Here is a 26,873-nt window from a genome sequence, read left to right on the forward strand (position 1 = left end):
TGGGGAGTACCTCTAAATGTGGGGACACTGGTGCCCGTCACTATTTTTGGTGAAAAGGCACAAATGACCAAACTGGGCACCGGTAAGTTGGAATACTTCAGAATCAGACAACTGGAATGGAGCTATAGGCCTATCAAACCCCAAATTAACCCTGTGCTGTACCAGAAGATGTGCTTTTCTTCAAAAGACCGATCCCACAGAAACTAGGAGGTGGATCCCATCAGCATTAATCATGGTAGCATTACTGTGACAAATACACGCGATGCAAAGAGAAATGTGGTGTAAGGTGGAACCAAACACAGTGTGTCTTCTGGTAAATGCAAAAGCTTCTAGAGACTTACACATTATCCTAAAAATTCTGAAGTGGTCTCCTTGCCCCACAACCCCCTCATACGTATGTTATTAAATACTCAAAACGTCAGAACATACTAGCTAGATAAGACACATTAAAATGAAACACCTGCCCAACAAAGATGCCAAATATCAGGGTGTGTTTTATTGCATGACGTTTGCATAAGAAAAAATATTATTGAAAACTGTAAGGCATCATGCAATCATCAATAACCTAATTATTAACTGTACACTTAAGATAGGTGGACATATAATCTAAAATTTAAAAACTAGTTCCAAAATAGTACATAAAAATTTAACATGATGAGCTTTTAAACATGGTTTGTATTCATAGCTTCACGTTGTTAAAAAGTGCTTCAAATGTACTGCTGGAAAGTTGTTCTTTATAAATGGCACTGGGGATAATGTCAGATTATAAACTGTATAAACTATTTTTATGGAATTAGAAAGCTAACATTGTGATACTCAAACTTGAATCAGTTTTCAATTTGCACTCAAATTAAGTTGATATAATATTAATAATCTAAAAAAATCTGTTTTCTAACCAACAAAAGTCTATTGAATTCAAGTTATGCATGTTGAGTGGATCAAATCTCTGAGTAGGCCTGAATGGTGAGACCTGGAACCGATGCAAGTGGTTGTTAATCAATGTACTGTGCCATCCAACGGAAACCTTCTCCGTAACCTTGCCTTTTGAGCACGCTGCACATGAAAACTTCTAAGGGTCGGGCATTCAGTTCTTTCAGAGATACATTGCCCTAGAAGGGAAGACAGACATTATATTATGATGGATGACCTCTTTATGAAATAAAAGCTCCACTTTACAGCTGAATTGCAGCTTCTACATCTCAGAACAAAGGGTGACTGTGCTTAAGCCTCGGGTTTGGGCAGACAAGTGCCTTAGACACACAAGAAACCTCCTCCTCTCACTCAGTGGGAAAGAGGGGAGTATGTGAGGCACATAAAAATGAAAACAGTCTTTGACTTGGAAAAATTTAAGTTACCCAAGCCGGCTTCACTAATATTAAAGACAAACCTTTCTGAGTAGGTTTATGACTAAACAAGGCATTTCCTAAAAATGGGGAGTTGACTTACTGAAAAGAAGACACCGAAAACAGACTAAAGTCTACCCTAACACCAGAGTCTCCTTCAAAACAGTGCAGTATTTCTCTACTCTGAAAGAAATACATATAAACCAAGGACATTTTGTTTGTATATTCTGAGATTTTTCTATACCAAGGTCTCTCCCTCATACAAATTGACTGTAAAAATTGACTGCAAAAATAACGCATTTTGAAGCTTATTATAAAGTATTATGTTCAGGGGCGCCTAGGTGGCTCAGCTGGTTAAGGGTCTGCCTTCTGCTCAGGTCATGATCTCAGGGTCCTGGGATTCAGCCCAGCATGGGGCTCCCTGCTCAGCAGTCTGCTTCTCCCTCTCCCTCCTCCACCCCCTCATGCTCACTCTCCTTCTCTCCTATAAATAAAATCTTAAAAAAAATATATTATGTTCAAAAAATCCCCCAACACTCCTATGTTCAAATTTACATTTTATTTTTATCTCTGATGAACTCAGGGTCTAAATACACTATTGGAATGCTTAAACATTTAAGTATATTATTTGGGGGCTAATTCTGAAAATCTGTGACAAATAAAGCTTTGAAAGTTTTCATTTGGTTTCCCACAAGCATGAGTTTTGACATTCTTGTTATCCCCAAGAAAAGGTTTCATTCAGTGGTAGAAAGAAAACACATAAAGACATTTAAAGACCCAAATGTACAAATGAGTTTTTATGAAAAAAATAATAACGGGCATATGTAGTTGGACAACAGTAATTTAAAAAGACATTTTGTTATATACTTGAAACTAACATTATATATCAGTTATACCTCAAAAAAAAAAAAAAAGGCAGACTGCCAGTTGGACTAATCACCATGATTACTGTCAGTGCTAATATTGGAATTAAACTATTTCAGAAGATAAAAATAAGTAAGACATTGAACTGAAAGACCTTTACACCGTCAAATGAAATATTCACACTAGTCAAAAAAAAAAAAAAAAAAAAAACTGTTTTATTTACCTTTCCTGTTGTCTGACCATATAAACCAAACATCTCTCGTAACCTCTCTTCACTGATGGCTTCAGGTCTGTCAATCTTATTCCCAAGAATCAGTATAGGCACATTAGCAATGGTTTCATCTGTCATTAGTGACTGAAACAAAATGAAAGACAAGATGTTGATATGAAACTATCTGAAGAGCTCCTTATGACAAGATACCAATGAGTATCAAGGACTTATTCTCTACCATAGCATGTCAGTTCTGCCAAATTTCATTGACAAACTTTTTGTACATTTGAAAATAAGATCTGGGGTGCTTGGCTGTCTCAGTCAGTAGAACCTGCAATTCCTAATCTGAGCCTTGTGAGTTTTAGCTCCAAGCTGGGTGGAAAGAGGAGTTAAAAACAAAAAACAAAAAAACCTTAAAAACACACAAAAAAGTGAGCTCAAAGAAACTGTAAGCTCCTTGTGTAAATGCTCAACTCTGCTGCTCGCTCTGTGAATCACTAAGGGACTCTAAAACAAACACCTTGAAGCTGAATAGACCTGGTTTCAATTCCAGTTCTACTGCTTATGAACTGTGAGATCTTGGACAAATAAGCCTCAATGAAGCTCAAAGCGAATTTGGAATAGTAGCACCTACCTTATGGAGTTGATCTGGGAATTAAATGATATAATATACACATGCCTGGCACAAAGTAGGTAGTCAGGAAATCTGTGACCCTGTTCCATGACCACAGAACCTACCTGGATTTTGCCACATGAACAATTATTTGCCTGCACTGGGCAGAGGCATAGTCAGGTCAAATCACTGCTTCCTCTGTGGTCCCAGATCAAGCCGTGGCCTTCCTGGCTGATCCTGAGCCACTTTATGAAGCATCTGACCTGGGAGAGAGGGAAGAGTAGTACCTACACATGCCTCCACTCACTCGTAGAAGTGGTGACTAAGATAGCATGTTATACCATTTCCAGGTTCCGGCCAACTCCTGAAGAAAATGGCATCTAGGATGACCAGGGACTCAAGACCAAGGCACTCCAGGTATGCCACAGACATGAAATATACTACAAAGGTATGCTGCACAGAGTGAGCTTAGGTCTTCAGGAAGAAAGTCTGTGCTAGTATGTCCTCAATAGCTACAATTACTCCAAGCTACTGTCTCTGTGTTCTAAGCAGAGTTAACCACTGAGCTCCATAAATTGCCAGGAGTTTTATCAGAGACTACAGAAAATCTGCACTCTGATACTTAGATCTCCAACCTATTTCTTCAAGCTTACCAGAGTGATTCAGCTACGTTTAGTTTTAGTTAACTTACATCAAGTTCTTCTTTTGATTCTAACAGCCTTTCATGGTCTGCACAATCCACCAGAAATACAATGCCATTGATAGCAGGAAGGTAGTTTTTCCACACTCTTCGAGCTAACAAAAACAATCAGGAGTTAGATTTTATTTGCCGGTCAAACCTAGCAGATGGTTTGATGGAAGAGTCCAACAAGAAACCAAGTTTAATTATCCCTTAGCTGCTACCACTTCACTATATATTCAAGTTCATCTTTAACCCAGGGTTGCCAAATTTTTCCAGAGGACCAAGTGTGAGCAAGTCAAATATTTTACTCTGCTCCAGTTCTCCCAAGTTAGAAATGGAATTATTATTTGCTACTAATGGACAATGATGCACATTAAGTTCACTGGATGACTGCCATTATTTTTAAAATTTATATGCAATATTCATTTTCTGACATTTCAAGTTTAGCAGTTATTTTGCCACTGATAAATTCGGAGTCAGTGAAAGGAGGAAATTAGTGGGTACAGATTTGTTAAGTTAAAATAATAAAGCAAACTGTTACAACAGAAATTAACTGAAGTCAACAAAACCTTTAGGGTAATTTTTCTATGACATTATTTTTAGAGAAGTTTTAGGAGTGCCTTAGGGGTAAGCAACTTTTTACTGACTTCAGTTTTATATCTTAAAAGCAACACAGAAATTAAGTCTCAGACTCCATTAGGTTCCAATTCTCTCTAACCATTGTATTCTGGAGTATTTCATATATATTTCAAATAATTATAATGTCTCAAATGTGCATTCACTAGCCACAACCACCAAAATCTTTTCAACTATTTGTCACAGGAGCCTTAGAATGCCCACCAACTTTATAATATTCACTATTTATGAATTACCATGTGCTGGGTACTGTCATGTCTTTTGGGGGACATACGAAATACACTTGAGTTCCTGAAAGTTTAATAGAGGAGATAACACAGTCTTTTCCAAACTTGTAGACATTTACACAAATGCACTAAGCACCATGGAAATATAATTGAGAGCATTCCCAGGTGAGAGTGGGAAGTAGCCACACGTACACTGGGCCCTGAAGGTGGGTTACTTGTGTGCAGATGGGCATGGCATGAGCAAAAGCACAGAGAGGAAGAACAACACCAAGAGGGTTTTGTTTGGTTGGAGAACAGAGAATAGAAAAGGGAACAGGGGAAAATAAAGACTCAAAAAATAAACTGGGATCAGATTATAGAGATCTCAAATGCCAGGTCAATGAGTATGGCTTCCATTTTGTAGGTCAGCCATTGAAAGTTTTTAATACAGAGCAGTAACATCATAACATGACTATGACAATTGGTGAAATGTCGATTAGAGCAGAGGACAGAGGCTAAATTTAGGTTACATGCTTTATACCAAAAGCAATTAAGACTTAAACTGACCAGGAGTATCATGAAAATCACTTTGGTTTAAAGCTTATCTTGTGGTGAGACGCCTGGGTGGCTCAGTGGGTTAAGCCTCTGCCTTCGGCTCAGGTCATGGTCTCAGGGTTCTGGGATCGAGCCCCACATCGGGCTCTCTGCTCAGCGGGGAACCTGCTTCCTCCTCTCTCTCTGCCTGCCTCTCTGCCTACTTGTGATCTCTGTCTGTCAAATAAATAAATAAATAAAAATCTAAAAAAAAAAAAAAAGATAAAAAAAAAAAGCTTATCTCGTGGTAACAATTCTTAAATTTTAAGTGTACTCTGCCTTCCTTGAACAGAACAATATTTCATGAACTGGAAACTAATGGCCACATTTTTATTAAACTAAAACAGAGCAACTATAAGAGTAATAGAATCTTACCTTGCACATGTCCACCCAAATCAAAAGTTGTAAAGGTCATGCCAGCAATGGTTAGTTCTTCTGAAGCTAAATAACAATATGACAAGAAAATCATATATTCTTACAACAAGAAAATCAGATATCCATTCATGGTATATATTGCTACTTAATGTTTGATTAACTGCAAATAAGTTCAAATCAAACATTTAGGCACTAATACAAGAATTTGTTGTAATTAGATATACTTCAATTTATACTGACAACATAACACAAGTCGTGATAATATTCTAGTATTCACTAACCTCCACAAATCCAACATTTTTTTTCCTTCTCTCTCCTGCTGAAAATATTAACTATTCAGATAATTATTTGCTGTGAATTCAAGTAACTGCTCCAACCTAATAATTTTTTCTATAATTCTTCTTAGATGATACCAGGGAAATTTTCTCTCATGGCTGTCATATTACCAAGTGATGACAGTCTTTAATGATAAACATGGTTGCAATAAAAATTTTTGCTATGTCTTCAAATTTTTTTCTGCTCCCTCCCTCCCTTCCTCTCCTAGGACTTCAAGTATAGGTTGGCTAGACTGCTTTGTTTTTGTTTTTGTTTTAAGATTTTATTCATCTACTTGATGGACAGAGATCACAAGTAGGCAGATAGGCAGGCAGCGAGAAAGAGGGAAGCAGGCCCCCCGCAGAGAGCCTGAAGCGGGGCTCGATTCCAGGATCCTAGGATCATGACCTGAGCCAAAGGCAGAGGCTTTAACCCACTGAGCCACCCAGATGCCCTAAACTGCTTCGTATTTTCCTGCAAGTCACTGAGTATCTGTTCATTTCACTTTTCTCTATGCTTCATTTTATACACTTTCTATTATGTTGACTTAAGTTCACTGGTCCTTGCTTCTGCAGTACTGGCATTATTTTGTTGTTAATCCTATGGAGTGAAAATTTTACTTCAGTTACTGTTATTTTTTCATTTGTAGACGTTTCCACTTGGTTCTGTCTTGTATCTTCCATTTCTTTCCTCATTCTTTTCATGTTTTCCTTCAGTCCATGAGCACATTCATCACAGCTCTTTTGGCATCCTCATCTACTAATTCCATGATCTTAGTCACTTCTGAGTCTATCACTACTGACTGATTTTTCTCCTGGTTTTGGGTCACACTTTACTGCTTCTTTGCATGTCTCGTCATTTTTTACTCGATGCTGGATTTCACTGTATTCCTTTGAAGTGAGGTGGACTTTGTGCTGGCAGACAGTTATACTGCTTGCAGATCAGTTTTTAAGTTTTGTTAGGTTACAGTTGTCTTTACTTTGCCAGTACTTCTGCCCCATTACTAAGGTATGGCCCTTCTGGAGTCTCTAGTGAATGCCAGATCTCTCCTTTGCGGCTGGTGGGAATATGAATGGTTCCTGGGCGCATGTGAACTCTGAGAATTATTTGGTTAACAGCTTTGCTACAATTATTCTTTCTCCAGAAATTGTTTTTTGATTGGCCAAGGGGAGTTTTACCCTATGCACATGGATTGGTATTTAGCCATGAACCTTTCTGCAGTTCTTTGTCTGTAGAGCTCCTTCCTCTCTGGTATTATGCCAAGCAAATTCTCGTCACCTCAGTCTCTGTCTCACCTCAGCAAGGCTACTGGGTTATGTTTGGATTTCTTCTCCCTGCACCATGGTCTGAAGATTATCTCTGTGGTAAAACTTGAATAAAGAAAGGTTTGTTTTCCTTCTCTCGGGAATCATAGTCCTGTGTTAGATATTGTCCAGTTCTGAAAACAGTTGTAGTATATATGTTTGTCCAGTTTTCTAGCTGCTTACAGTGTGATAATTCCAGATGCTCTTACTGCCCCAGAACAAAAGCAGAAGTCCCCTACAATAATAATGAAAGGTTCAGTATAATTTTAACTATCCATTATATTGCTGAGGCCCCAGAGTATTTTATTAAAAATTCTTTATGTAGCCTCCCAACTGAATAAACCAATACAATTCGTGTTCAAAGTGTGTTCCTTTCCATAAGGTAAATATAATGCTTGAATTATATTTACTTGGGAAATTACCTTTATGGTTACAATCCCTAATATACTAATATACTCCCTACTTTATAAAATGTCCCAGTTTGAGTAAGACACAGAAAACTTTTAATATCCCAGGGAGTTTGCCCTTTCCCACTCACTGTCTACTCCCAGGAGTAATCTGAATTCTATCATCACAGGTTTGTTGCACCTGTTCTAGAATTTCATATAAATGATACCATACAGTATGTAACTTTTGTGATCATCTTCTTCCAAGCATCATAATATATACTGTATATAATAGTTATCCCTATTTCTTATTGAATAGAATTTCATCATTTATTCTTTTGGTGGGGATGGGTATCTGCACTGTTTCCAGTTTGGGGCTATAACAAAGAAAGCTGGTATAAACATTCTTGTACAAGGATTTTGGCGAATATGTATTTTCATTTCTTCTTGATAAATACTTAGCAATGGAACTGTCAGATCATAGGGTAGATACATATTACCTTTATCATATATATTCTTGATTAATGAAAAATGTTAAGATAAAATGAACAAGAATGGCAGGAAAGTTGAGATGGCAACTGTTTTGTGCCACTGCTTTCACTCCTCGTACTTTGAACAATGTGTGACATAAAGTAGGTGTCAATAAATATTTGATGAATAAAGGAGAGCAGCATCAAAAATATAAAAATGGGGGTGCCTGGCCAGCTCATTTCATAGAGCATGCAACTCTTGTTCAGGGTTATACACTGAAGCCCCATGTTGGGTGTATAGATTACTTAAAATCTTTAAAAAATTTTTTTAACTGACTTACACCTAATATAATACCACACCACTCTGTAGTCTCTTCCAACTGTTTTTGCATACAATTTATATACTCAATTTCACAATTATCATTTTTTTCTTTAATAGTATTGTTCTTGTATCAGAATCTTATTTGCCAAGCTCCACTCTTATCCTAATATAAAAAAAGATGTATCAGTTTTATGAAATCTTCCTTTTCCAACTAAAAGTTTTATCAATAAAATAGTACTTTGTTTTTGTTATTCTTCTTCCTTGTTCTCTGTATATTTACTGAATTAAATAACTATCATATTATCTACTTTCTGGTCCAGTGTTCAATTTTATGCTGATTATTTAAATCTACACTCATTATTTCATAATTAATCTGTGATTAGCTTGTTTTTGAGCTCGATGTTTAAAAAAATAAAATTAGAGGTACCAAGTGGCTCAGGGCATGATCACAGGGTCCTGAGATCGAGCCCCACATTGGGTTTTCTGCTCAGCGGGGAGCCTGCTTCCCTTCCTCTCTCTCTGCCTGCTTCTCTGCCTACTTGTGATCTCTGTCAAAATAAATAAATAAAATCTTTAAAAAAATGAAAAAACAAAACTTTATGTCTACTTGACTCATAGTCTTTTCAAGTGACAGAAGGTCACAGGTATTTAAATTAGGCTTCTAGGGACGCCTGGGTGGCTCAGTTGGTTAAGCGGCTGCCTTTGGCTTAGGTCATGATCCCAGCATCTTGGGATCGAGTCCCACACATCGGGCTCCTTGCTTGGTGGGAAAGCCTGCTTCTCCCTCTGCCTCTGCTTGCCATTCCATCTGCCTGTGCTCACTCTTTCACTCTCTCGCTCTTCCTCTCAAATAAATAAATAAAATCTTAAAAAAAAAAAATTAGGCTTCTATTCTAATAATTTTGTCACTTTAACATGAACTTTACTTTCTCAAATAGTACCATGATATAACCTTATATACTTACTGGATGGTATGTAGTAAGTGATTTATAGAGTCATTGTTAATGTCATTCAGGCAGTCTTTCTTAAAGAAAGCAATGGAACTGTCAGATCATTGTTCTAAATTGTTCTAAAACTTTCTATAAATGTATCTGTATGTGCCCTGTTTTTTGGAATAATTCTATGGTCTTTATAACAGATACTTTGTTGAGGTTTCTCAGAGTAGAGAATTGACTGGTTAATAAATTGAGAGTCACTAGCAAAGTGTAAGACTATAATCTGTCCGCTGAATAATGATTAGAAGTAGTTTTAAAACTTGAAAGAAATTTAGGTTATCTAAACAAGGTAACGGTGACTATTTATAGCCTAAGCAATATCTGGTTGGAAAGACCTCAATCATGTTAAAATCCCTGAGACAGTAACTTTAATTCCTCTAGCTGAAGAAGGGTATACTAACTGAAAAAAATCTATGTGTATTATTTTAAGATCTAGATGTGCTTCTTGGAAGTGGAGTGGGTTAGCTATGATTTATTATACTATTTTAAGAATAGGTCATATCACCCGATCATAATACACCAAAAAACACCGAAAGACAAAAAATTTTTTGTTAGTGCCTATGAACTGGTATCACTTGATAAAGTAACATGTTGTACATGGGAATATACTTACTGGGATGTAACGTTGGGACATGTTGTCCAAGTCTGTCATCTTTTAGCATGTGTAGCAATGTTGTTTTTCCTGCATTATCCAATCCAAGAAATACCAATTTACCGGTTTTCTTATATAATCCTGCAGAGTAAGAGCTATGATTAGTCAAAATTCTGACATAGATTTTCCAAGCAAAAGACTTCAAATAAAAGTATAGTATAACATTTACATAAGGAAAATATATTTTGAACTTGTAAGATTTTATAAATTGGCTTGAATAAGCTTGAATTTCTAGTCTATTTTTTGTTTTGAAGAGCTATTCTAAATCTGTCATGATTTGCAAGTTCAGGTCTTTTTTTTTTTTTTTTTAAGATTTTATTCATTCATTTGACAGAGAGACAGAGAGAGCTAGAGATAGCACAAGCAGGGGGAGCAGTAGGCACAGGGATCTGACCGTGATCACAGGCTCATGACCTGAGCTGAAGGCAGATGCTCAATGGACTGAGCCTCCCAGGCACCCCTCAAATCATTTCAAAACTAAACTTTGTCCCAGTCATTGAATGTGTTACCTAAACCTGTCTCAATACCACAATGCTGATTCCCTTGACCAGTTAGGGATAAATAGCAATGTTCTCAATTAGAGAAATACTCGTAGCATACTTGACATCATGTATTTATGAAGCTGGACCAAAAGGAAAATTAAAGGAATTTTCATGGTGGATAAAAAATTAAGCACATATGACCATAAAAATCATATGAGTTTTTTCAATAAAAAGTTTAGGTCACTGTCAAATTTCCCTGAGAATATGGTTAAACTATTCACAGAACTGCCGAAAACTAAAGCAATAACAAAAAAAAAAAACCAAGCACATGATTTAGATGTATCAACCAATACTGATAGAGGAAGTGACAGGAAAAAGAGCATTGACCAATTTATAAGAGATTGGCATTTACTGTGAAATTCAAAATTGAGCTTTATTATTTTTTTTAAAGGTTTTTTTTCCACAGAGGAGTTTTAGGTTTACAACAAAACTGATAGGACAGTACAGAGATTTCCAGTATCACTCACCAAAATGGTACATTTTTAACCAATGATGAACGTATACTGATACATCATAATCACCCAGAGTTACCTTAGGGCTCGGCTCATTCTTAGTTTGTATATTCTGTGTTTTGATAGACATATAAGAACATACATCCATCATTAATATATCATACAAAGTATTTTCACTGCCCTAAAAATCCTGTATGTTCTGCCCGTTCATCCCACCCTTCCCCCACTGCCTGGCAACCACTCATCTTTTTAGTCTCCATATTTCTGCCTTTTTGCCTTGCCAGAATGTCATATAGTTGAAATCAAACAGTATGTAGCCTTTTGAGATTGGTTTCTTTTACTTAGTAATATGCATTTCAGCTTCCTCCATGTCTTTTCATGACTTGATAGCTCATTTCTTTTTGGTGCTGAATAATACTCCATTGTCTAGACGAACCAGTTTAGTTCTCTGTTCAACTACTGTAGGATACCTTGGTTGCTTCCAAGTTTTGGCAATTACAAATGAAGCTGCTATAAAACATCAGTGTGCATGTTCACGTGTGGATCTAAGCTCTAAACTCCTCTGGGTAAATACCAAGGAGCACAACTGCTAGACTGTATGGTAAGAGTATGTCTAGTGTTGTAAGAAATCACCCAGTCTTCCAAAGTGTCTGTACCATTTTGCAGTCCCAGCAGTGAATGAAAGTTCTTACTGATCCACATTCTTGTCAGCATCTGTTATTGTCAATGTCCAACTTTTGAACATTCTAATAGGGTATGTAGTAATATTGAACTTTATGTTTCATGTGTTTAATTGTCTCATACCCATGGAATTACATGAGCACTGGGGACATAGTAGCAATTCCAAAAATATTCACTCAGCCAGTAAATGAACTTTTAAAGATATAAGGCATTGTAATTCAGGTTACCCATTTAAATAAGTTCATGCCAAAATAATACCCAATTCTTTATCCACATTGAAGCTTAAGAAGTAAATTGTTTAAAGTCCTAATTTTTTTTTTTTTAAAGTCCTAATCTTTTGATAACCCAGTGACCAAGAGTTCTGATCCTAAGGGGAAGACTGTCTTCCATATTTACTTGAGCTGGGATACTACATTTCTTATTTAATTATGAATTGTGACTAATACTTTTTTAATACATTTGTATTTCTTTTTTTTTTTTTAAGATTTTATTTATTTATTAGAGAGAGCAAAAGCAGCGGGAGGGGCAGAGGGAGAGGGAGAAGCAGACTCCCCACTGAGCAAGGAGCCTGATGTGGGACACCATCCTAGGACCCTGGGATCATGACCTGAGCCAAAGGCAGACACTTAACAAACTGAACCACCTAGGCACCCTGACATTTCTATTTCTTAAAATGTTTCTAAACAGATTGTTTCTAACCAGTGCAATCACAATCAATCTTACCATCCTTTTAAGTAGTAGAAGTGCACTGGATAAGATTCCAAAAGGGAACACCTACAAAGTTTCAACTTTAATCTTTAAAGTGGGTTGGACTAAATCCTTATCTTGTGACAGGCACTATTAAGCAAGCTGTTACACATTATGTATCCTCAAAATAACTCTTTTAAGTAAATACTATTATCCTCTTTTTTACAGAAGGGAACAAAGGCTTAAAGTTAACTTGCTCAAATGCTGAAGTTAGATGTAAGATTTGAAATCACACCTGATGCCAAAGCTTTGGTTCATTTCATTTCTCTACACTGCCTCCCACTGTTAGCCCTATTAACCTCTTGCTCCTGCGTATGAGGCAATTTATTTTGCTTTTTCAACATAGTTCAGCAGACATTAATTTTTCTATAAACTGAGATATAGATACCAACCTGTTACAACCTGGGTTATCCCAGTATAATGAAGTTTAAAATGTTTATTTCTGACCCAGCTGTTGCAAATATGTAACAAAATATTTCAATCTGATAAAAATATTTAAGAGCTCTTGAGGAGGTAATGTAGAGAGATCTGATATTTGACCTGTAGTAGAGTGACATTATAAAATGTGAGGAATTTTATTTTAAAAAGGAAAAAAAAAAAAAAAACAACCCCAAACCTTGATTTTAAAAAATGTGCAAACATTGAGGTCTAAATAAGAAATAAAAATAGACTGACAAAATTTGATCTTACATTTTTGTCCTTTTAATACATAGTAATCAAACAAAATGTGTATTTTCCAAACAAAATTTATTTCCTTTGTTAAAATTATGTTTATGGAAAAAGAGCGATTTACATAGAAGATGATAATTCATAAGTATGGTTGTGGCCAGTGAGGAATTATGTTGACAACTCTGTAATTACATGAAATGCGTCTCTTTGTTCCAGTTCAAGATGATGATTACATGGAGACTAAACTTAGGGCATGATTTGAAAATACAAGACCAGAAATATCTTCATTAATTACTACAATAATAAAATTGTATACATCAGAACATAAAAGTTAATCAAAAGCTTGTTTCACTGGAAAGTGTGAGAAGTTGAGAGTGTAAATAAGAGAATGAGATGCTAAAATTTTTCCTCTTTAAAATCTAGAAGAGAGGAAAATCACTAGTCAGATTTGCTGGGTATACAAGTCTTATTTAGCAGATTATAGGCTGCCAGTTATGATATACAAGGTACTTTATGGAATGTGCATTTTATAGTAACAAAAATAAAGCAGAGAATTCCTGTATTAAATGAGATAAAGTATCTAAAGCACTTGGATAAAGTGGCTAATCAAAGGTAGCTACTCCTGTAAATAATATTCCTATCAATAATCTTAAGGGGTAGGAATTATTTTTAATTTACAGATAAGGAAACTAAGGTTAAGGTGGAAAAAGTAATTTGCCCAAGACTACATAATTTACAAGTGACACAATGAGTAACTACATTTGTATGATTTCTAAGCTAACATTCACAACTACTGGGTTATAATATAAAGAGGCTCTAGACAAATAAGCACTTTTATTTAAGTAGGATTAAATGGGATAACAATAAAGAACAAAGAGCCAACATACCTAAAAACTGTAGCACACTGCTGAAACCACTGTAAATCCAGTCAAATATGAAGGACATATTGAAATCTTACTGGGTCTGGAAAAGAAAGTGTTTGAATTCAGTAGTCACCATTTTGAACAACATTAAACATGAACTCTGAGTAAATAATCCTACAAGAACCTTACTATAAGGAGTCAGCCATTCATATCCAGGGTGGTCTTTTTTTTTCTTTTTTTTTTTTTTTAAGATTTTATTTATTTGACAGAGAGAGAGAGAGAAATCACAAGTAAGCAGAGCAGAGAGCCTGATGCCGGGCTCAATCCCAGGATGCTGAGATCATGACCTGAGCCAAAGGCAGAGGCTCAACCCACTGAACCACCTAGGTGCCTGTATCCGGGGTGGTCTAATCTGATATATACTGATGCATTAAAAAAAAAAAAGGCCATTAAAATACAAACAATTAAGCCTGCCTGGCTTAATTGGTAGAACATTCGACTCTTAATCTCAGGATCCTGAGTTCAAGCCCCACGCGGGCTGTAGAGCTTACTTTAAAAAAAAAAAAAAAAAAAAAAAAAAAAAAAAAAAAAAGGAGGTTGTGGGGGTGGATGTCGTTAAGTGTCTGCCTTTGGTTTGCATCGTGATCCCAGGGTCCTGGGATGGAGTCCCTCATCGAGCTCCTTGCTCCTCAGAGAGCCTGCTTCTCCCCCTGCTTGTTCTCCCTTTCTCTCTCTGACGAATACAAAAAATCTTAAAAAAAAAAAAAGAAAGAAAGAAAAAGTAAAAGCTCTTTCCATTTTTAAAAAACCCACCAAAAGAAAGTGACTAAAAAAAAAGAAAAACAACAACAACTAGAGACCATTACTTGCCAATCAGAGTGGCAAACACGAAAATGAAGTGTAACAGCCAGAACTGGAAAAAATGTGGTAAGAGAGGCAGTTAGTGGCAGTATAAATTGGTACAAATCTTTTTAACAACTAATTCAGCAGTAATAAATGTTATACTGTTTGACCCAAGGATTCTTATTCATTTATTTATTTACTTACTTATTTATAAAAGATAGGCTTTATCTCACAACCCTGAGATCAAGACCTGAGCTTGAGATGAAGAGTGGGATGCTTAATCAACCGACCCCCCAGAAATCTCCCCAAGAATTCTACTTTTAGAAATTGTCCTAAATACAGACAATCTTCATGTATAAAAGATGTGCATCAAAGCATTATGTAAGAAAAATTTTGGAAATAATCTATATTCAACAGTAATTTAAATGAAGTATGTATGGTCTATGAAATACGTACCAAAACCTTAGAGTGGGGGAAGGAAGAGCAAAGAGAAAGAGATGAAACAAGGAAATTTATGATAATTAAGTAAGTTTTCCAAGTCTGATTATACCTAAGTGGAGTAAAAACCCACTTTCTGTTACTTTTGGTCTTTTATAGCAGATGGTAATAGGTGGCAAATTTGGGAGTCTATCATCTTTCTGCATTTTTCAAATTTTAATCATATTACTAAATATTAAAAAAACATTTTCTTAAATCACAGTAGAAAATGCAGAGCATAGTTTCGTTTAGCATTAACTTGACATGGCCTGATAACTAATAAAGCTAATATAGAAAGAAAAGGGAAAAAAATCCTGGAGAAATGAAAGATCACATACACAAAAATACATTTTCAGACAATAAACTTCATTTTCTTTTTTTTTATCTTTTTTTTTAAGATTTTATTTATTTATTTGACAGAGAGAGATCACAAGTAGGCAGAGAGGCAGGCAGAGAGAGAGGGGGAAGAAGGCTCCCCACTAAGCAGAGAGCTGGATGCGGGGCTCAATCCCAGGACCCTGACACCATGACCTGAGCCGAAGGCAGAGGCTTTAACCCACTAAGCCACCCAGGCGCCCCCAAAGTTCATTTTCTAGAGCTAAACAAAACCCAGGCCCAAATTTGGGCCAAGTCCTACCAATGTGAAAAGTTCTGCTATCTTTGACATTCTTTAGACAAGTGTGACACACAACACTTCTTTTTCTTTTTTTAAGATTTTATTTATTTATATGACAGAAGCACAGCATGAGAGGGAACACAAGCAGGGGGAGTGGGAGAGAGAGAAGCAGGCTTCCCGCTGAGCAGGGAGCCCCATGCAGGACTTGATCCCAGGACCCTGCGATCATGACCTGAGCTGTCGGCAGATGCTTAAGGACTGAGCCACCCAGGTGTTCCATGACACTGCTTTCTTTAACCATTTCCGTCAGTGGGCTGCCAACCTTGATCCAGGCAGGCCCACCGAACTCAAGGATGCTAGATGATAAGGTGTTAGGAGATTATATTGCATTGAAAGTGAGAGACAAAAGAGACACCTACCTCCAGTTTAGGAGTCCTAGCAGTATTTACTAGGATATTCCCTGGATCCAGGCAATAGCCTCTCCCCTCTTCCATCCCCTTACTTTAACACGCAAGAGCAAAATTTTGTTCTTGCAATCAGTCCATTCCTGACTGAGAGTGACTCACAAATTATGAAGTTTCATGTGTCAGTAGCACAAGAATGAGAACTAGAAGAGCCACAAATATATACAAAAATCCAGGGATGCACGGGTGGTTCAGTTGGTTAAGCACCTGCCTTTGGCTCAGGTCACGATCTCAGCATCCTGGGATCGGGTCCCATATCTGGCTCCTTGCTCAGCAGGGAGCCTGCTTCTCCCTCTGCCTGCTGAGCCCCCTGCTTGTGCACACATGTGCTCTCTCTCTCTGACATAATAAATAAAATCTTAAATCCCAAAACTCTCTCCTTCTGACCCTCACCACCACTCGCTTGCTCTCTCTCTCTAAATAAATCTTAAAAAAAAAAATCCAGTACCTTAGAAATTCTTATTTTACTCAAGTTGAAAATTATATCTCATTCTTTATTATTCTTGTAGGTCATGTAGAAATTTGAAACTTGTAGTCACAGAAAATATACATAAGGGAATTATCTTTCCTGAAGATTTTTAGGTAAGATGTTTATTTTTCAAATAGAATCATAATTTTTACTGCAGGGAATCAAATTAAGCAGTGGTATATTAAGACATTTTATTTAATTCTAATGATTACCAAATTCATATTATGTCCAAGATCCTGAGCTAGACACCATACAGGATACAAATATGATAATAAATATGGCTCTTTCTCTTGAAAAGGTTATAGTCTAGAGAGGTAAGTTAGCTACACAAATGTAATTCAACTGAAAAATGTTAAAACTGAATAGGATATTATCTAGGATGGTAACAACTTACCCTATAGAATTTCAAAATTTATACAAACACAAATAAAAAAAAACTGACCATACTGAAAATCTTAAACTACAAGTGGATTAATAATCCTAACAGTGGAAAATCAGAATAAAAGAAGTAATGCAGTAGGAAGGGGTATGGTATGCTCACAAATGACTTTATGTTCTGTATAGAAAAAGAGAAAACCAGTCCTCCTTGTCTCTACATCCACAGTCCTATTTCCACAGTTCTACAAAGGCAACAAGTTGTAGCTAAGGAAAGGTTTCTTGGATGATGTTCAGCCTGAATCTTGAAGATTAAATAAGAGTTTGCTAAGTGGTTGTTCGTTGTTATACTATGTGCAGAGGTGTGAAACGAAGTGAGGACAGCAAAAACTCAGGTACTGTGATGGGACAGGTTAGGGGGCTGCAAACAGCGTTAGTCAACAGATAGTCACAAGTGAGGCATAAGTCAGAATGAGGAACAAATCTGAGACTAAATTTAGGTGTTTGGTCTCATGCTTGCTACCTGAAACATTTGGACCTAAGAAACAATACTGAATCAGTCTTTCAATTTAACAAAGCAAAGCTCACAAGAAGTAGCAGCTACCTCTGTAAGCATTATGATTTGCTGAAAGGTTACAAGAGCTACAGGGGCACCTGGGTGGCTCAGTGGGTTAAAGCCTCTGCCTTCGGCTCAGGTCATGATCCCAGGGTCCTGGGATGGAGCCCCACATTGGGCTCTCTGCTCAGTAGGGAGCCTGCTTTCCTTCTCTCTCTCTGCCTGCCTCTCTGCCTACTTGTGATCTCTGTCAAATAAATAAATAAAATCTTTAAAAAAAAAAAAAAAAAACCAAGAGCTACAGAGCCAGGACTTTACCACTGACCTTAGACAAGTTATTTCAATTTCCTTACCTGTAAACTGGGGACAATAATAGCTACCTGAGATGGCCGTGAAGATTAAATCCATTACTACACACAAAGCACTTAGCAGCTGGCATGGAAGAAGCATTCAGCGTTAGCTGCTCTATTTCTCCTACCATGTGGACACAGGACCAGGCACTTTGTGGATGTCACCACTAAATACCCCAACAACCTTTCAAAGTAAATATTATATTATTTTTATTTTTAAGTAGGCTCCATGCCCAATGTGGGGCTTGAACTCAGGACCCCAAGATGAAGAGTCACATGCTCTACTGACTGGTCCCCAAAGTAAATACATTACTGTTCCATTTTACAGAAGAAGAAACTGAAGTTACAATAACTAAATTTCAGGTATTAGGGATTGTCACATTCAAGTTCCAAACATGGGTCTTTCTGATTTCCAGGTCCATTCCCTTTCTCTTACATTGCAGTGGCTTTATGACAGTTTTAAAGGTTTAGATTTTCTTTTCTTTTTTTTTTTTTTTTTAAGATTTTTATTTATTTATTTGACACAGAGGGGCGCCTGGGTGGCTCAGTGGGTTAAAGCTTCTGCCTTTGGCTCGGGTAGTGATCCTAGGGTCCTGGGATCGAGCCCTGCATCCGGCTCTCTGCTCTGCGGGGAGCCTGCTCCCCCTGCCCCGCCCTGCCTGCCTCTCTGCCTACTTGTGATCTGTCTGTCAAAAAAAAAAAAAAAAATCTAATTTATCTGACACAGAGAGAGAGAGAGAGAGAAAGAGAGAGAGAACTAGCAGGGGAAGTGGCCATTTGAGGGAGAGGGAGAGGGAGAAGCAGACTCCCTGCTGAGCAGGGAGCCCGATGTGGGACTCAATGCCAGGACCCTGAGATCATGACCTGAGCTGAAGGCTGAAGCTTAACCGACTGAGCTACCCAGGCATTCCAAGGCCTAGATTTTCTTTTAAAGAGATATATATATATATATACATATACATATATATATATATATATGTATATGTATATATATATATATATACATACATACTATATATATATATATATATATGATTTTATTTATTTGACAGAGAGAGATAGAGACAGCAAGAGAGGGAATACAAGCAGGGGGAGTGGGAGAGGGTGAAGCAGGCTTCCTGCTGAGTAGGGAGCCCAATTCGGGGCTGGATCCTAGGACCCTGGGATCATGACTGGAGCCGAAGGCAGACATCTTCTTAAAGACTGAGCCACCCAGGCACCCCAAGGCTTAAAATTTTTTAAATGGTTATGTACCATTTTTTTAAATCACTCCAGCTTATAACTCTGATGTGTAATTCCTCCTCCCTCACATCCCACATCCAGTTAGTTATATCCCAGCTCTATCAGTTTTTGTAGTCTCAAGCTTATTTGATTCATACAGGCACCAGTAAGTGAAGAACCTTAAATCACATTCCCAAACTATCATCTTAACCTCAAATTCTGTTTGTACCAGTTTGTACACACCCTCCAGAATGGCTTCATCAAATGTCATCTTAGATTGACTTGTTGCATGATCAGGGTGACTATAACTCCCAGCTTGCTGGGGACAGTCTCCGCAAAGTTAGCTCAGTACAATTATTTTTTTTTATATTTTATTTATTTATTTGACAGAGAGACAGAGAGATCACAAGTAGGCAGAGAGGCAGGCAGAGGGAAAGGGGGAAGCAGGCTCCCAGGGAGCCTGATGCAGGACTCGATCCCAGGACCCTGAGATCATGACCTGAGCCAAAGGCAGAGGTTTAACCCACTGAGCCACCCAGGTGCCCCAGTACAATTATTAATAGTGCTTCCTTTCACTCTCAGAAACATCCTGATTAGATATGAAATTATATGGCCACCCTATACCTTTGGATAGAGAGCCACTGGAGGTCTGTGGGCTAAGAAATGATTCAAACTCCTCATCCTATAATTCAGAACTTCCACTATCTATCTTTTGGTCACCTTTACAAGCTTAAATCTTCTCTATTTGTAGCTTTCCCTGGGTCAAAGTGAACCACTTGCCATTCACTGCTGGTGACCTATACTTTACCACCTTAAAACCTCTACCCATTCTCCTTCCCAACCAACAAATGAATTTCTCCCACCTATTCTGCCTAAAGGCCTCCTGCCTCAAGCACCAGCCAAATGCTATGGAAGAAATGACTTTTCACTTGAGATGGTCTTAAGGGACAGAGGAGTGGAAGAACCAAAAGAACCCTGCAAGGATAGAACTAGAAGAGGGGCGCCTGGGTGGCTCAGTCAGTTAAGCATCTGCCTTCAGCTCAGGTCATGATTGTGGGGTCCTGGGATTGATCCCGGAGTCAGGCTCCCTGCTCAGAGGGGAGTCAGCTTCTCCCTCTCTCTGCCCTTCTATCTGCTTGTGTTTCGTTCACTCTCTCAGATAAATCTTAAAAAAACAAAAACAAAAAACCAAGAAGAGATGGTGGCAAAAGTGGAAAAAGTTAGCCCCACGAAGTACCACTGCAGAGATGTCACAGCTTTCTTCGTGACAAGGTGACAACCACTGAGAGCATAAGCAGCCCACAGCAGAGCAGAAGTCCTGGAGACCCAAGGCCAGTACTTAAAGCACAGCAGAGCCAGGTCTCCAGAAGTAATTAACTGTGTGACCTTAGAACAAGCTACAGTTTCTTTTGCAAACTCTTGCAGGGTGTTGTGAAGATCAAGTAAGATAAAACGCACAAAATAAGTACTTAATACCTGGCTGCTGTTATTATGGAGAGAGTAGGACAGAAGGTCAATAGTTAGAGGCAGTAAGGAAAGATTCCTCTTTCGAAGAGTTTGAAATGAATGACAAGAATGGGATTTTCTTCTTAAAGAAGGGTTAATTATGTTGATAAGGAGCTAGCAGAAAGGGAGAGGTTAAAGATGAGAGAGAAAGGGAAGGAAGGAATTAAGCAAAAGGGCAAAGTCTCAAGAAAAGCCAGGGCTGAGAGCACGTCTGCTCTAAGAGCAGGAAGGAAGGAGAGCCAGGAACGTACAGAGGAGGTTGCAGGAATCCAACAACAAAAGTGAAGAACAAGTACAGAGACTTTTCTGAGGAGCAGAGTGAAGATTCAAATAGCTACTGTGGGGAAAAGATCAAGTTAAAGGACTGCTAAAAAGAGACAAGTGCTTGATTGGGGCTGAAAAACATTCACAGCTCTGCCCATCTGCATGGATTTCCAACCTCCCCTGCTGCCCTCACCTCCCAGCAAGGATCAGCTTTACAGAACATGGAGTGAACAGGGATTAGGACCTGAAAAAAGACAAGGGGAACAGGAATTTGAGAGTCCTAGTGAGAGGCTGAAGTGGTATGATCAAAAGTTCAGGCTGTGTGAGTAAAGGTATAAAGGCAGCTAGCATATAGGGATAAACTTGGGAGCAAAGGCAGGCTTCTCACAGAAGAGAACTAAGAGAACAGGGGGAAAAATCTGATCAAAAAGCAACTGTAGAGATAGTCATAGTAAAAAGGGCGAGTAAAGTGAAAGATGGTGCAGAACTGTGTCAGCAAACTGGAGGAGAATGCCGCGTTCAGAAATTCAAGAGCATCAGGTCTGGGTGGTGGCAAGTTCCAAGGCCTGGCTCTGGCACAGACAGATGAAGAAAACTGGAGTGAAAGAAAGGGGAAGCCAGGACACATGGTATACTGTCCACACTGACAGCAGAATCACCTGGAAGAACGGAGAGCTAGAGAGAGCAAGATTGTGAATCAAGTGACAAAGTCCTTGAAAGGGTGCCTGGCTGGTTCAGTCAGTGCAGCATGTGACTCTTGATCTCGGGGTCCTAAGTTTGAACCCCATGTTGAGAGCAGAATTTACTAAAAAAGGAATTCCTCACTGAAGATGACTGTTAGTAGGTGAAAGCTATGAGACTGACAGAGAGTGGAATAGGGTAAGCCTTGAAAGAAAAATGACTTTGCATAAAGATGGTCCAAATTTGCTGTTGTAAAATTTGCCCGTAGAGAAATAATTTATTAATACATATGGGGAAACTCTGCTTTAGAAGATAATGAGATAATAATATTTCTATAAAGTTGTGGTTTCTAAGGACCTTAAAACAAGGTAGCAAGCATTAGTCATTTCAAAGTAGAAATAAAAATGCCCAACTAAGAATAAAGTTACTTAGCCACAGATACCTGAGCCCTGAGAAGAGGTTACACAACACCATGAATACACTATTAGACATGTGAAGAGCAAAGGTCAATAAGGAAACATATACACGTCAGCAGATTTATTTATTGCATGAACAACAAACAGGAAAGTGCCTATACAGATTAGAAAAGTGATCTACTCCAGTAACACAAAAATCAGCACTTAAGAGTAGAATCGAGCAGAAGCTCTCAAATTACAAACAACTGCTTAAAGCCTTCTCCCATTAAACTTAAATGAATGATTCCACTTACATGAAATGTCCTGAACATGTAAGTTCTCAGACTAAGTTAGTGGTTGTCAGACAAGGGAGGTAAGGGGAAACAGGGAGTGACTGCTAATAGGTAGTGGATTTCTTTTTGGGTGATGAAAATGTTCTGGAATAGATAGTGGTGATGATTGCATAACACTGTGAATATACTAAAAACACTGAATTGCATACTTTTTTTTTTAACTGTATACTTTAAGAGGATAAATTTTATGGTATGTGAACTATCAATAAAGCTATTATTAAAAAATAAAGACTGAGGGTTTCTGGGGGAATAGGGGGAAGGGATAGGGTGGGTGGGTTATGGACACTGGGGGGGTATGTGCTATGGTGAGTTCTGTGAAATGTGTAAGACTGATGATTCACAGACCTGTACCCCGGGGCAAATAATACATTATATGTCAATGAAAATAATTTTAAAAAACAGAAATAAAAATAAAAGCGCCAATGATCTAAAAAGGCAAATATAACACCAGAGTAACATTACAGAAACAATACATTATTAATTTTGGGAAGCAAAGGATGGTAAAGCTATGGTGCAAGTGAGTTCCTATCCTAGAATTTTAAAAATCTGGATTTAATATGCATCTTTTGAAATACTATTATTTTTTTCTGGGAAAGGCAATCTTTCTGAGCTCCAGTTTTTTCTTACCTATAATAGAAATGTTATCTGCCTCACAGAGTTTTAAGAATAATTAATTATGATAATGTATCTGAAAAACATTTTGAATACTACACAATGTAAAGTGGCATTAACTCATTCTGACTAAATTAGCTGAAATTCAAAACAAATTTTTTAACGATTTTTTTTAAGTAATCTCTACACCCAGCATGGAGTTTGAACTCATAACCCTAAGATAAAGAGTTGTACACTCTATAAACTGAACCAGGTGCCTCCTCAAAAGCATAAACTCTAAATGCCAATTTTCAAGTTAACTTCAACATTAACAAGAATATGGAAAAACTTCAGTATTTTAAAATGAAAAAAATTTTTTAGAAAAAAGGTGGGAGGAGGAAGGGGGGTAGAATCTTAAGCAGGCTCCATGCCCAGAGCTAAGCCTGACTTGGGGCTCCCTCTCACAATCCTGAGATCATCACCTAAGCAGAAATCAAGAGTCAGATGCTTACCTGACTGAGCCCCCCAGGTGCCCCGATATGAAGAAGTTTTTAATGATACTTTTCATGAATAACTTAACTTTAAATATTAACAACATTGTCACGGTCACCAGAGAAGGTACTAGAGTAATTTCCTTCGACTCTAGGTGAAGATATTTACTAGAAAAGATTAATCATAATTTTCTATTCAACTTCATCGGGTTTATGATGAAAATGTGCATAAATTCCATAAGATCAGTAAACTACCTGTAAGCGAATTCAGAAATTATGCACACTTCTCTTTCAAATTCAAATAGGACTAGAAATATGAGCCCAAACTCTGCTTGACCATGTTTTATAGAATTTCAGTAAGGCCCTGTGCATTACCAAGGATGAAAAGTAACAATGTTAAATGTTTCGAGACAGTGCTGCCCTTATAAATATTCTCCCCTAAAATTCTTAAGATTTTTCTTTCTATAGCCTTTAAAGTTTTGAAACAGTGATGCAAATACAAAACTCGAGAAAACATTTTATGATTGAATGCATAGCAATCATAGTAATGGAATTAGACCTTTGCATTCACGTAATCAACAAAAAATACAAACTCAAGTTTCCTTTGGGGAAAAGTGACACTCAACTGGAAGGTTAAATCTGTGACAAATATAAATAGGATTTTTTTTAAAAGTGAGAGAAGGGGGAAAAATGCTTTGTTATGAAAAGTTGTGAATCTTGAGTACTGCACTTGCCTATACTCAATTAAGAAAATGAAAATCAATATAAGCAGTGACAAATTCAAACCTTAAAATACTTTTTTTAAAAACCTCTAGGCCAAGGGCGCCCGGGTAGCTCAGTGGGTTAAAGCCTCTGCCTTCAGGGGCACCTGTGTGGCTCAGTGGATTAAGGCCTCTGCCTTCAGCTCAGGTCATGATCTCAGGGTCCTAGGAGAGCCCCGCATCGGGCTCTCTGCTCAGCAAGGAGCCTGTTTCCTCCTCTCTCTCTCTGCCTGCCTCTCTGCCTACTTGTGATCTCTGTCTGTCAAATAAATAAATAAAATCCTTAAAACAACAAAAAACCTCCAGGCCCAACATGGGGCTTGAACTCACGACCCCAAGATCAAGAGTAGCATGTCCCACCGACTGAGCCAGCCAGGCGCCCCCTTAAAATACGCTTAATTGAAATTGTTCAAAAGCTATATAATTTTCTTTTTCTTTTTCCTCAAATTTTTATTTAAATTCTAGTGAGTAACATGCAGTGCATATTGATTTCAGGAGAATTCAGTGGTTCATCACTTACAAAAGAAATATTTCAAACGTGTAATTTTAAAGGTTTTTGCTTAGTAATGTTTTGCAGAGAAATCATTTAAATGAGTATCAGCCAAGTACACTCAAAGAGGGTGGAGAAATCATCATTACTATAGAATTCTGACTTAGAAACTTCAAACAATGTGCCAGTGATTTTCATTCCTGACAGCCTAATCTTTTGTCTCAGTTCCTGCTTGAAGTGCAAGGAAAGGGTGGTTAAAATGTACTTTTTTCAACTGCTTATCTTTGTAATTATTAACAATGCTTCTCTAACATTTCTAAAATAAAGTCAAAACATTCCTTTTCTGGGGCGCCTGGCTGGCTCAGTGGGTTAAGCCTCTGCCTTCGGCTCAGGTCATGATCTCAGGGTCCTGGGATCGAGCCCCGAATCAGGCTCTCTGCTTAGCAGGGAGCCTAGTTCCCCCTCTCTCTCTCTGCCTGCCTCTCTGCCTACTTGTGATCTCTGTGTGTCAAATAAATTAAAAAAAAAAAGAAAAAAGAAAAAGAAAAAAGGAAAGAAAAAAAAGAAAATGCCACTGAACTATAAGATTAGTTAAGTTCCAAATATCTTGGTAATGAATGTAAATCCTCAAAACAGTATTAGAGGGGCACCTGGGGGGCTCAGTAGGTTAAAGCCTCTGCCTTCGGCTTGGGTTATAATCTCAGGGTCCTAGATGGAGCCCCACGTCGGGCTCTCTGCTCAGCAGGGAACCTGCTTCCTCCTCTCTCTCTGCCTGCCTCTCTGCCTACTTGTGATCTCTGTCTGTCAAATACATAAATAAAATCTTAAAAAAAAGTATTAGATATACATTGCTTTACTATGTCAGCACCACAATTATTGACAAATTATTAATTTTCCCTTATTCCTCATCTGTAAAATGGAGATGATATCATTACCTTCCTTAATGAATTGTGTGAATGGCTAGCACCTCACACATAGGAGACAGTAAATGTTTCCTTTTCTTTCATACTTTTTTTTTTAAAGATTTTATTTTATTGAGGTAGAAAGAGAGAGGGTGCGCCCAAGCCAGGGGGGGAAGCAGACTCCCCGCTGAGCAAGGAGCCCACGCCCTACTTGATCCCAGGACCTTGAGATCATGAGCAGAGGCTTAACGGAATGAACCACCCAGTCGCCCCTTCTTTCATCCTCTAAACTGGTATTTTAACACTGAACCTAGGATATTCTTCAGAGTAAGACCCGTGGAAATACTGAGCTTGACAGATAAATATGCAAATAATACTACTTTTAATTTTTCAAGTTAAAAGGATTCCCTCACCTCGTTTTGCCCAAGTGTACCAAATACCTTAAGTACCTAAGGAGTTTGGCTTTTGGGCCAGTGAGGTCAGAGTTTCAGCTGTTGTCAAAACAAATCTCTATGCTGTTCAAAAATCTGGGAACAATTTATAAATTATTAGTTTTCCCCCAACCAGTTTATCTTTTCTCCCACTCCCCTGGGACCTGGGCTATGGCCAAACGTTAAGTTCTAGTAAGGAAGCTCACTTTGCCAGCACACTAACTGGGAGAACTGAAAACACCTCGTCACAGGGTCCCGAGCTGTCAATGATCCCGGCCGCCTTCACCTGATCAGGTGAGGAAATTCAGGCTGAGGGGAAGGAAGGGCTTATCTGCGCCTTACAGTCAGCTCGTTCTTTCCTCAAATGACGCCGTTTGACAGCAGCAGGTGCACTATCCAGAGGACTCTAACAGCGACCACCGCAGAGCAGGAAAAGAATCCGTTCCCCTTAGTGCTGCCTGACTCCGGAGAGGAAAACAGGGACCCCTTTCTCTCTTGGCCGCAACCGGGAGCCCCGGTGGGCTCAGGCCCGAAAAGTGCACTTTCCCTGCGATCCACAGCTGCCGCCTGCCGGTTCTACCGGGGGAAGAGACCGCCACTCACCTGCGAATGGAGAGATCGCAATTCCCCACCTAGAGTCCGCCCTACAACCTCCTAGTTCGAACTGCAAAGCGCGATGGCTGCCGAGGTCCCAGCTCCCGTCAGCTCCTTCCGG

At 38.2% G+C, this 26,873-nt stretch overlaps 1 protein-coding gene across 1 annotated transcript; it reads right to left on the reverse strand.

Annotated features, from left to right (window-relative positions):
* Nucleotides 1-472: 472 nt before the first annotated feature.
* On the reverse strand, nt 473-26,873 carry SAR1B (secretion associated Ras related GTPase 1B). Its single transcript, XM_032837776.1, has 7 exons — nt 26,762-26,873; nt 13,947-14,022; nt 9,930-10,049; nt 5,525-5,590; nt 3,723-3,826; nt 2,431-2,562; nt 473-1,109 (listed from the first exon to the last, which is right to left on the reverse strand). Exons 2-7 carry the CDS (start codon nt 14,002-14,004, stop codon nt 993-995), a joined length of 597 nt encoding a protein of 198 aa, XP_032693667.1. The 5' UTR covers nt 14,005-14,022; nt 26,762-26,873; the 3' UTR covers nt 473-992.

This window comes from Lontra canadensis, unplaced genomic scaffold (assembly GCF_010015895.1).
Source record: "Lontra canadensis isolate GAN:19392208 unplaced genomic scaffold, GSC_riverotter_1.0 scaffold99, whole genome shotgun sequence".
Lineage (NCBI taxonomy): Eukaryota > Metazoa > Chordata > Mammalia > Carnivora > Mustelidae > Lontra > Lontra canadensis.

Coding starts and splice junctions, on each gene's coding strand:
- SAR1B (XM_032837776.1), bottom strand. CDS start 14,004: ATGTCCTTCATATTTGACTGGATTTACAGTGGTTTCAGCAGTGTGCTA. Junction 2,563..3,722: donor AATCAAAAGAAGAACTTGAT/GTAAGTTAACTA, acceptor ATTTTGTTTCAG/TCACTAATGACAGATGAAAC. Junction 1,110..2,430: donor ATGGTCAGACAACAGGAAAG/GTAAATAAAACA, acceptor CTTCCCTTCTAG/GGCAATGTATCTCTGAAAGA.